At 31.9% G+C, this 12683-nt stretch overlaps 1 protein-coding gene across 1 annotated transcript in view; it reads right to left on the reverse strand.

The window, feature by feature from the left end:
• Positions 1-2682: 2682 nt before the first annotated feature.
• Positions 2683-12683, reverse strand: part of LOC143255479 (uncharacterized) — a 221087-nt gene continuing 211086 nt past the window's right edge. Inside the window, exons 14-16 of the mRNA XM_076511206.1 lie at positions 11446-11675; positions 4005-4067; positions 2683-2863 (exon numbers count right to left, since the gene is read on the reverse strand). Of these exons, the coding sequence (XP_076367321.1) occupies positions 2861-2863; positions 4005-4067; positions 11446-11675 (296 nt within the window). The 3' untranslated portion in view covers positions 2683-2860. The remainder of the gene's footprint in view (positions 2864-4004; positions 4068-11445; positions 11676-12683) is intronic.

Consider the following 12683-nt stretch of genomic DNA (forward strand, 5'->3'; position numbering starts at 1 on the left):
GCTACTTTAGAGATCTAGACTGTCAAAAGATCTACGTGTGTTTACACAGAACAGAAACTACTCTAGAGATCTGGACTATCAAAAGGTCTACGCATGTGTTTACTTGACTACAGAAGCTACTCGAGAGTTCTGGACTATTAAATGATCTATACGTGTTTACACAGCAATAGAAACTACTCTAGAGATCTGGACTATCAAAAAATCTACGTGTGTTTACACAAAACAAAAACTACTCTAGAGAACTGGACTATCAAAAGATCTACACATCTGATTTCTTAACCCTACAAATCTGTTCTTTTACGAAATTTCAGTTTTAAATTTTGTACCAAATAACCGAAACGTAATATAAATAATATACAGCTCAAAACAATTATTATTAATATTTATCTGGCTAATACACAACGAACAATAATATAAACAGCTTTGTTTACAAACATATAAAACAAAATCCTCAATAGCTGCAGCTCTTGAAATTCTTTTAGGCAAGGTTAGGGTAATCTATTAGATCTTTTTTTACTTTTAATTAGTTATATTTTTCTACGCCAGCAATACCAAGCGTGGGACGCGCATATACCGGATTTGGTTTTATTAGTCATCAGAACATCCACCAGCCTACCCTCATGTTGATATTACTTTAGAGTAAGGCTAATCTGTGAGACCCTGGGCAAGGTCAAACACATCAATCGAAAGGTTTGACCTTCTTAGTCCAAAACTGTAAACAAATGTCAAATGGGTCAATAAATAACGGAGCTGAACTGAAAATTTGTAAATGAAAACTCTGAGCCGTTATGCCGCGGCTAAAATGGTTTTCTTGATAATACTACACACACACACATGTTGTTTTTTTTGTTTTTTTTTCTCTAACGTTAGTTCTGTTTTCAATGTTCAAATATAGACTTTGATAGTGGCTATAATGATGTAATTACATGTATGTGATTAAGGACAGTGTCTAAAGCCTTCAATTATATCGACGTGATTTATTTGATTTTGACAGAGGTATATAAACTAGCCAGTGTAATAATTGGGAACTACTGGGGCATTTACCTCCCACCTTTTAATTCTAGCTTTGTTTTTTTTCTTCATACGTTTACACAAATCAGATATTGACTTGTAGTAACAGAATGCAAAAGTGTGTCTATAAAAGTGTTGGTTTTTCCAATGCAGAAAACCTACACTCTTCCTCTGTTGGTCCCAGCATGGCCAGGTTGTTAGAACTTTCGACTTGCAATATGAGAGTTGCGGGTTAGAATCCCTGTCACACCAAACATGCTCGCCCTTTCAGCCGTGGAGGTGTTATAAAGTGAATGTAAATCTACTATTATAAATTAGTAAAATATCAGCCCAAGAGTTGGCAGTGGGAGGTGATGGTAGTTGCCTTCCCTCTAGTTTATCACTGTTAAATTAGAGACAGTTAGCGCAGATAGTCCTTGAGTAGCTTTACGCAAAATTGAAAATAAACAAACCTTCATTGTGAGGTCAAGTCCTTAAGAACGTGTACTTTTTAACCCCTAAACAGTGAGAATGTTGTAGGTAGCAGATTAAATCGATGATAGCCGCCGTTTAAGGGTTAACAACACCATTATATAGTCATTAATAGAACTGTGCTTCCATCTAGTGGCCAAATATATAAATATATCATAAAATGTTTACAAATCAAATTAATACATTTGTCATTTTTACGTGTGATTTACATAGTTTGAATGAACAGAAAAACAAACATTATGAAGGTAGTCAGATTGATTACCTAGTGAGTACAGTATCAGATACGTACAAACATTATGCAGGTAGTGAGGTTGATTACCTAGTAGAGTACAATATCAGATACGTACAAACATTACTCAGGTAGTCAGATTGATTACCAAGTGAGTACAGTATCAGATACGTACAAACATTATACAGGTAGTCAAATTGATTACCTAGTGAGTACAGTATCAGATACGTACAAACATTATGCAGGTAGTGAGGTTGATTACCCAGTGAGTACAATATCAGATATGTACAAACATTACTCAGGTAGTCAGATTGATTACCAAGTGAGTACAGTATCAGATACGTACAAACATTATACAGGTAGTCAAATTGATTACCTAGTGAGTACAGTATCAGATACGTACAAACATTACGCAGGTAGTCAGATTGATTACCATGTGAGTACAGTATCAGATACGTACAAACATTACGCAGGTAGTCATTGATTACCTAATGAGTACAGTATGAGATACGTACAAACATTATGCAGGTAGTCAGATTGATTACCTAATGAGTACAGTATGAGATACGTACAAACATTATGCAGGTAGTCAGATTGATTACCTAATGAGTACAGTATCAGATACGTCCTTACATAAACAAAATTAAAGCCCTAATGTTTTACTGAAAGGTTTTTACTAAAACGTAATTACCTAATGTTGTTCTGGAGCTCTCCATGAGATAAAAAAACAACTTCCAGTTTAGTTTCAGTAATAAAATAAGCATCTTATGTTGTGTTTTTGTTAGTTAGAAATTACTACAGTAAAACCTGTCTAAGGCGAAATTGCACGGAATGTAGTAAAAATTCCAGCTTAAGCAGGTTTTCTGGCTTAGACAGTGAACATGTATTTCCTTAATTATACATAATTTTTGAGAGGAACGTTATACTTACCTGACTCAAGGGAAGTAAGACCTTTGTGAATAAAGTTATTATACTGTTTACGCTATATTTATTAGAATAAGAACAAAAATAGACATTCAAGACACACATAAATATACAAAATCGTTATCAAATTTATCAGTTTCTGTTGAAACATACTTGTCAACGTTCACAAAACCTTCCGCGTTCACAGAATCATCTGCATCAGTCTTCTCAATCAGAGTTTGGATTTCACTAGAATCGTCACAACAAACAACTTTAAAAAAATGAGGGTATTTAGTAGCTTTTTTTAAAAATGAGGATATTAAGTAAATTTTCCCTAAATTTTAAAATAAGGGAAGATAGGAATTTGTTTTTTCGTCAGAATTATTTAAAAAGTGGAATTTTGCACTTAAAAGACAAATATATTTCTACAAGTCATGAATCTAATTTAACTGCAAAAATAACGACGGCAGAAAACAGAACAGAACATATTTAACCAATACTTACTGTGACAAAATGTCCGAGAATTTAGTAATATTTTTAAAAAAATTATTAATTAAACAAGAAATTAATATTTAATCAAAATATGTTTTCCGCCTTTGACAGGTTTTACTGTAATAAATTTCAAAATAGGTCCCTCCGATAATTCCTTCACTGAAATGAGACTCTGTAGATTATGAACTATGACGTATGAAGTAAGCCTGAAAGTTAAATAAACCTCTAAACGTTTATTGAAAAATTATGATAGTGTACTTTTCTTTTAAAAAAATAATCAGGGAAATAAACCCCTGAAGTAATTTTTAGAAATTCTAAAATTTAAATAAACCTTTATATGTTTGAAAAAGTAATAGTATTTTTGATAATTACGCGGTGAGAGACACAAGTCCCCTTCACAGACTTTCAGGATTGAATATTATATTATACGTAAGTTGATTTACTTTTCTTACAAAAAGACTTTATTCTGTTTGTAGTCAAGCACAAACCTACACGATGAACTATCTGTGCTCTGCTCAGCACGGGTATCGAACGCCGAGATATGGCTTCACAAAAGTACAGTTGTTCAAAAACCATTCTCTTTCCGTCTTGCTCGCAAAGGCAGTCGGTTGCTACTTGACGGTATCCCGCTCGCGGCGACGAGCGTTTCTACCTGCTTTTGACTGATAGTTCTTAAATATTAACCGCTCCTATCGCTCAGTGAATGTACAAATATGATATCATAATATTACATTAAGTAACAATGCGCTCGGATATATGTGTGATGTCGCGTGGAAAATTCAAAAAGTTATATAACCTGCTTAGAGACGCACGAGCTAAGCCTTAAAAACAATTCTTCAGCTACACTTGGTTTTTGCTACTCTAATTTTTACATATTAAACAAAATAAATATAGGTACCTTGTGGTACTCAACATTGATAACCGATGTGTCATCTTCCTCTTCATTTTCATCATCACCATCCTGTAACGAATATATAATATCATCATTTCAACATCCTTCAGATGGAACTACGTTACACTACAGAATCGAAATCATTTCAATCAAAACGGTTAAAACTCATTAGAATCTTTCATAACTCGAGTCTGCGACAGTGTTAAGTTAAATTAGTTATTTATCAGTTATTTGATATACCATTTAAATAATATGAACAATTTGATTGGAATTAATTATTTCTGTTTACCACATTTCTCGTTTGTTGTTATTTAGTGAAATCACATGTTTTATTGTAAAAAAAAAAACAAAAAACAAGTCATTATTAGATATGGTACCAGGTAATACGACTCCTATGTCAAAAAATTATGAACATTAAAGTGGACATAAATTTTAAAAATCTACGTTTAAAATGACGTAATTCTGTCGTTATTGTCACACCAATCAAACTGAAGTTCCTTCAAACGTTCCAAGCATTCTTTTTTTTTTTCATTAAGAGTTGAAATTAATTTCCAAAGATATTAACGCGTTGCACTTCACCAATCATATTCTGGAAGTTTAAAAATAAAATAAATGAAAATATTTTTTCTTAAACTAGATTTTTAAAATACTTTAAATAAATATTAAATTTATTACTGTTAATACAAAAAGGATGAGAATATGAACAAATGGCTGCAAGTTATTTTTGCTACATATAATCCAGATAAGAAGATAAACCTTTCAATGTCCAATATCTCATTACCCGCATTGTTTTTAATAATCTTTAATAAAAATCATTTCTAATTTTGATTTTTGAAAATAAGTTTCAGTTTTAATATTCGTAATTTTTGACACGGAGTGTAAAATTACAGGTCACCATCAGATATAATTGTTAACATAATTTTTTCCGAGTTTTCAGAATGTACGTTTTATTTTCAGAAGATACAACACTGCATTATTCATATTTTTTTTCATGTAGTTATTTTCAAAATAATATAAGTAGGATATTCTTAACAATGTTATAAAATGTAATGAGTCTTCCAAATATTGAGGCTTCAGCTTGGCGGGCATATTTCTTAACAGGTTCTCCAATCTCTGTATTAAGTTCGCTTTATTATACGGAGCTCCCAGTCTTCCTTATATAAATATTTTTAAAGAAAACATTTTATAAGTTTATAAGAACAACTCTAGTACTTATTTTATAGCTTCTCGCAAATCACTAATTTCAAATGTTTATCAAGATGACTGGAAGAACGAAGAAAATGTCTTTATTTGTATTTGCATGTATCTCAGATTTCAGAATTAAACAATTGTACTGAAACTGTCTTTATTATTACTCGTATCTCGGTTTTCACAACTAAATTATTGTACTGAAATCGTCTTTATTCTTGCACGTATCTCGGTTTTCACAACTATATTATTGTACTGAAATCGTCTTTATTGTTGCACGTATCTCGGTTTTCACAACTAAATTATTGAACTGAAATCGTCTTTATTATTGCACGTATGTCGGTTTTCACAACTAAATTATTAAACTGAAATCGTCTTTATTGTTGCACATATCTCGGTTTTCACAACTAAATTATTATACTGAAATCGTCTTTATTGTTGCACGTATCTCGTTTTTCAGAACTAAATTATTGTACTGAAATCGTCTTTATTCTTGCACGTATCTCGGTTTTCACAACTAAATTATTGTACTGAAATCGTCTTTATTGTTGCACGTATCTCGTTTTTCAGAACTAAATTATTGTACTGAAATCGTCTTTATTCTTGCACGTATCTCGGTTTTCACAACTAAATTATTGTACTGAAATCGTCTTTATTGTTGCACGTATCTCGTTTTTCAGAACTAAATTATTGTACTGAAATCGTCTTTATTCTTGCACGTATCAGGGTTTTCAAATCTAAATTATTGTACTGAAATCGTCTTTATTCTTGCACGTATCTCGGTTTTCACAACTAAATTATTGTACTGAAATCGTCTTTATTGTTGCACGCATCTTGGTTTTCACAACTAAATTATTAAACTGAAATCGACTTTATTGTTGCACGTATCTCGTTTTTCAGAACTAAATTATTGTAACTGAAATCGTCTTTATTGTTGCACGCATCTCGGTTTTCACAACTAAATTATTGTACTGAAATCGTCTTTATTGTTGCACGTATCTCGTTTTCAGAACTAAATTATTGTACTGAAATCGTCTTTATTGTTGCACGCATCTCGGTTTTCACAACTAAATTATTGTACTGAAATCGTCTTTATTGTTGCACGTATATCTCGTTTTTCAGAACTAAATTATTGTACTGAAATCGTCTTTATTCTTGCACGTATCTCGGTTTTCACAACTAAATTATTGTACTGAAATCGTCTTTATTGTTGCACGTATCTCGTTTTTCAGAACTAAATTATTGTACTGAAATCGTCTTTATTCTTGCACGTATCTCGGTTTTCACAACTAAATTATTGTACTGAAATCGTCTTTATTGTTGCACGTATCTCGTTTTTCAGAACTAAATTATTGTACTGAAATCGTCTTTATTCTTGCACGTATCAGGGTTTTCAAATCTAAATTATTGTACTGAAATCGTCTTTATTCTTGCACGTATCTCGGTTTTCACAACTAAATTATTGTACTGAAATCGTCTTTATTGTTGCACGCATCTTGGTTTTCACAACTAAATTATTGTACTGAAATCGACTTTATTGTTGCACGTATCTCGTTTTTCAGAACTAAATTATTGTACTGAAATCGTCTTTATTGTTGCACGCATCTCGGTTTTCACAACTAAATTATTGTACTGAAATCGTCTTTATTGTTGCACGTATCTCGTTTTTCAGAACTAAATTATTGTACTGAAATCGTCTTTATTGTTGCACGCATCTCGGTTTTCACAACTAAATTATTGTACTGAAATCGTCTTTATTGTTGCACGTATCTCGTTTTTCAGAACTAAATTATTGTACTGAAATAGTCTTTATTCTTGCACGCATCTCGGTTTTCACAACTAAATTATTGTACTGAAATCGTCTTTATTGTTGCACGCATCTCGGTTTTCACAACTAAATTATTGTACTGAAATCGTCTTTATTGTTGCACGTATCTCGTTTTCAGAACTAAATTATTGTACTGAAATAGTCTTTATTCTTGCACGCATCTCGGTTTTCACAACTAAATTATTGTACTGAAATCGTCTTTAATGTTGCACGTATCTCGGTTTTCACAACTAAATTATTGTACTGAAATCGTCTTTATTGTTGCACGTATCTCGGTTTTCACAACTAAATTATTGAACTGAAATCGACTTTATTATTGCATGTATCTCGGTTTTCACAACTAAATTATTATACTGAAATCGTCTTTATTGTTGCACGTATCTCGTTTTTCAGAACTAAATTATTGTACTGAAATCGTCTTTATTCTTGCACGTATCTCGGTTTTCACAACTAAATTATTGTACTGAAATCGTCTTTATTGTTGCACGTATCTCGGTTTTCACAACTAAATTATTGTACTGAAACCGTCTTTATTGTTGCACCTATCACGGTTTTCACAACTAAATTATTGTACTGAAATCGTCTTTATTCTTGCACGTATCTCGGTTTTCACAACTAAATTATTGAACTGAAATCGTCTTTATTATTGCACGTATGTCGGTTTTCACAACTAAATTATTGTACTGAAATCGTCTTTATTGTTGCACATATCTCGGTTTTCACAACTAAATTATTATACTGAAATCGTCTTTATTGTTGCACGTATCTCGTTTTTCAGAACTAAATTATTGTACTGAAATCGTCTTTATTCTTGCACGTATCTCGGTTTTCACAACTAAATTATTGTACTGAAATCGTCTTTATTGTTGCACGTATCACGGTTTTCACAACTAAATTATTGCACTGAAATCGTCTTTATTGTTGCACGTATCTCGGTTTTCACAACTAAATTATTGTACTGAAATCGTCTTTATTGTTCCACGTATCTCGGTTTTCAGAACTAAATTATTGTACTGAAATTGTCTTTATTATTGCTCGTATCTCGGTTTTCACAACTAAATTATTGTACTGAAATCGTCTTTATTGTTGCACGTATCACGGTTTCCACAACTAAATTATTGTACTGAAACCGTCTTTATTGTTGCACCTATCACGGTTTCCACAACTAAATTATTGTACTGAAACCGTCTTTATTGTTGCACATATCTCGGTTTTCACAACTAAATTATTATACTGAAATCGTCTTTATTGTTGCACGTATCTCGTTTTTCAGAACTAAATTATTGTACTGAAATCGTCTTTATTGTTGCACGTATCTCGTTTTTCAGAACTAAATTATTGTACTGAAATCGTCTTTATTGTTGCACGTATCTCGGTTTTCACAACTAAATTATTGAACTGAAATCGTCTTTATTATTGCACGTATGTCGGTTTTCACAACTAAATTATTGTACTGAAATCGTCTTTATTGTTGCACATATCTCGGTTTTCACAACTAAATTATTATACTGAAATCGTCTTTATTGTTGCACGTATCAGGGTTTTCACAACTAAATTATTGTACTGAAATCGTCTTTATTCTTGCACGTATCTCGGTTTTCACAACTAAATTATTGTACTGAAATCGTCTTTATTCTTGCACGTATCTCGGTTTTCACAACTAAATTATTGAACTGAAATCGTCTTTATTATTGCACGTATCTCGGTTTTCACAACTAAATTATTGTACTGAAATCGTCTTTATTGTTGCACATATCTCGGTTTTCACAACTAAATTATTATACCGAAATCGTCTTTATTGTTGCACATATCTCGGTTTTCACAACTAAATTATTATACTGAAATCGTCTTTATTGTTGCACGTATCTCGTTTTTCAGAACTAAATTATTGTACTGAAATCGTCTTTATTCTTGCACGTATCAGGGTTTTCACAACTAAATTATTGTACTGAAATCGTCTTTATTGTTGCACGTATCTCGGTTTTCACAACTAAATTATTGTACTGAAATCGTCTTTATTGTTGCACGTATCTCGGTTTTCACAACTAAATTATTGTACTGAAATCGTCTTTATTGTTGCACATATCTCGGTTTTCGCAACTAAATTATTATACTGAAATCGTCTTTATTGTTGCACGTATCTCGTTTTTCAGAACTAAATTATTGTACTGAAATCGTCTTTATTGTTGCACATATCTCGGTTTTCACAACTAAATTATTATACTGAAATCGTCTTTATTGTTGCACGTATCTCGTTTTTCAGAAATAAATTATTGTACTGAAATCGTCTTTATTCTTGCACGTATCTCGGTTTTCACAACTAAATTATTGTACTGAAATCGTCTTTATTGTTGCACGTATCACGGTTTTCACAACTAAATTATTGCACTGAAATCGTCTTTATTCTTGCACGTATCTCGGTTTTCACAACTAAATTATTGTACTGAAATCGTCTTTATTGTTGCACGTATCACGGTTTCCACAACTAAATTATTGTACTGAAATCGTCTTTATTGTTGCACGTATCTCGGTTTTCACAACTAAATTATTGTACTGAAATCGTCTTTATTGTTCCACGTATCTCGGTTTTCAGAACTAAATTATTGTACTGAAATTGTCTTTATTATTGCTCGTATCTCGGTTTTCACAACTAAATTATTGTACTGAAATCGTCTTTATTGTTGCACATATCTCGGTTTTCACAACTAAATTATTATACTGAAATCGTCTTTATTGTTGCACGTATCAGGGTTTTCACAACTAAATTATTGTACTGAAATCGTCTTTATTCTTGCACGTATCTCGGTTTTCACAACTAAATTATTGTACTGAAATCGTCTTTATTCTTGCACGTATCTCGGTTTTCACAACTAAATTATTGAACTGAAATCGTCTTTATTATTGCACGTATCTCGGTTTTCACAACTAAATTATTGTACTGAAATCGTCTTTATTGTTGCACATATCTCGGTTTTCACAACTAAATTATTATACTGAAATCGTCTTTATTGTTGCACATATCTCGGTTTTCACAACTAAATTATTATACTGAAATCGTCTTTATTGTTGCACGTATCTCGTTTTTTCAGAACTAAATTATTGTACTGAAATCGTCTTTATTCTTGCACGTATCAGGGTTTTCACAACTAAATTATTGTACTGAAATCGTCTTTATTGTTGCACGTATCTCGGTTTTCACAACTAAATTATTGTACTGAAATCGTCTTTATTGTTGCACGTATCTCGGTTTTCACAACTAAATTATTGTACTGAAATCGTCTTTATTGTTGCACATATCTCGGTTTTCGCAACTAAATTATTATACTGAAATCGTCTTTATTGTTGCACGTATCTCGTCCTTTTCAGAACTAAATTATTGTAACTGAAATCGTCTTTATTGTTGCACATATCTCGGTTTTCACAACTAAATTATTATACTGAAATCGTCTTTATTGTTGCACGTATCTCGTTTTTTCAGAACTAAATTATTGTACTGAAATCGTCTTTATTCTTGCACGTATCTCGGTTTTCACAACTAAATTATTGTACTGAAATCGTCTTTATTGTTGCACGTATCACGGTTTTCACAACTAAATTATTAAAACTGAAATCGTCTTTATTCTTGCACGTATCTCGGTTTTCACAACTAAATTATTGTACTGAAATCGTCTTTATTGTTGCACGTATCACGGTTTCCACAACTAAATTATTGTACTGAAATCGTCTTTATTGTTGCACGTATCTCGGTTTTCACAACTAAATTATTGTACTGAAATCGTCTTTATTGTTCCACGTATCTCGGTTTTCAGAACTAAATTATTGTACTGAAATTGTCTTTATTATTGCTCGTATCTCGGTTTTCACAACTAAATTATTGTACTGAAATCGTCTTTATTGTTGCACGTATCACGGTTTCCACAACTAAATTATTGTACTGAAATCGTCTTTATTGTTGCACGTATCTCGGTTTTCACAACTAAATAATTGTACTGAAATTGTCTTTATTGTTGCACGTATCTCGATTTTCAGAACTAAATAACTGTACTGAAATTGTAAGCAAATGTTCATGAATTTTTCTGTACTTTAAGGCTTGGATAATACAGATTACAGTTTATTTGTATTATGAAGGTGGAGTAACACTAATAATTACTATATTTATTATTTTCTAACTAAAAGTTAAATGATACTATAATAATCTGTACTAGTATCGTAGATCTACAAGAGTAGATGAAACATATGTTATGAAACTTTTCTCATATCGAACTTAACAAAAAAGTAAGCTGTAAAATAGTCCTTTAACCTTCTTCCAATCTTGTTTCTTCAAGTAGAATGTTCAACCAATCACGTGCACAATGTGAAATGGTCACCCAATCAAAGTTTACCTTAAAGATTCACTAGAAATTATTTTTGAGAACCAGCAGTATGTTTTACCTTTAGATCAACGAGTTTACGAAATTCTTCAGCCCACCACCTATAATACTCTCCTAGATACGATAACCGTGCTAAAAAATCTCGTAGCTCTCTGCTCATCACAGGATTATGAGAAAAGTCTAGCTTTGTGAGTGTAGCCCACATTTGTAAAAGGCGAAAAACTGCAGAATGGGTCAAAGGAATACTTCCGGAGGAGCTGGTGTTCTCATACTGCACATGAGAACCAGATCCTGAAAATACCAAAATTAGTTCTCTAACTATGTTTTAGCACATAAATTTTCAATAATGTTACTTATAAAGGAATATTAATCTTCGACACATGTACCTGTAATATCAACTTAAAACCTAACTGATAAATCACTGTAGTCGGATATTTACACGAAAACGTCTCTAATACGTACTTCAAACAACAATGATGTCTAACCTAGTACCCTCTTCAAACAAAAAAGATCTCTAACCTATTACGTACTTCAAACAACAATGATATCTAACCAAATGCGTACCTCAAAAATATTTATTTCAAACCTAGTACGTACTTCAAACAACACTGATCTTGAACATGGTACGTACTTCAAACAATAATGATCTCTAACCTAGTACGTACTTCAAACAACACTGATCTTGAACATGGTACGTACTTCAAACAATAATGATCTCTAACCTACTACGTATTTCAAACAACAACGATATCTATCCTAGCACCACTTAAAACAACAATGATATCTAATATAGTATGTACTCTAAACAATAATGATCTCTAACTTTATACGTATTTCAAACAACAACAATATCTAACCTAGTACGTACTTCAAGCAACAACGATATTTAACTTAGTACTATTTTAAACAACAATAATATCTAACCTAGCACATACTTCAAAGAATAAGAATCTCCAACCCTGTACATACTTCAGACAACAACGATATTTAACCTATTATTACTTCAAACAATAATGATATCTAAATACGTAGCTTAAATAATAATGATATCTAACCTAGTACGCACTCCAACAATGATGATCTCTAACCTAGTACGTATTTCAAACAACAGCAGTATCTAACCTACTACGTACTTCAAAGAACAACGATATCCAATCTTGTACTACTTTAAACAACAATAATATCTAACCGAGTACGTACTTCAGACAATAATGATCTCTAACCAAGAATTTACTCCAAACAATAATGGTCTCTAACCTACTACGTATTTGAACATCAACGATATTTAACCTAGTACTA

This window comes from Tachypleus tridentatus, chromosome 7 (genome assembly GCF_004210375.1).
Source record: "Tachypleus tridentatus isolate NWPU-2018 chromosome 7, ASM421037v1, whole genome shotgun sequence".
Taxonomy (NCBI): Eukaryota; Metazoa; Arthropoda; class Merostomata; order Xiphosura; family Limulidae; genus Tachypleus; species Tachypleus tridentatus.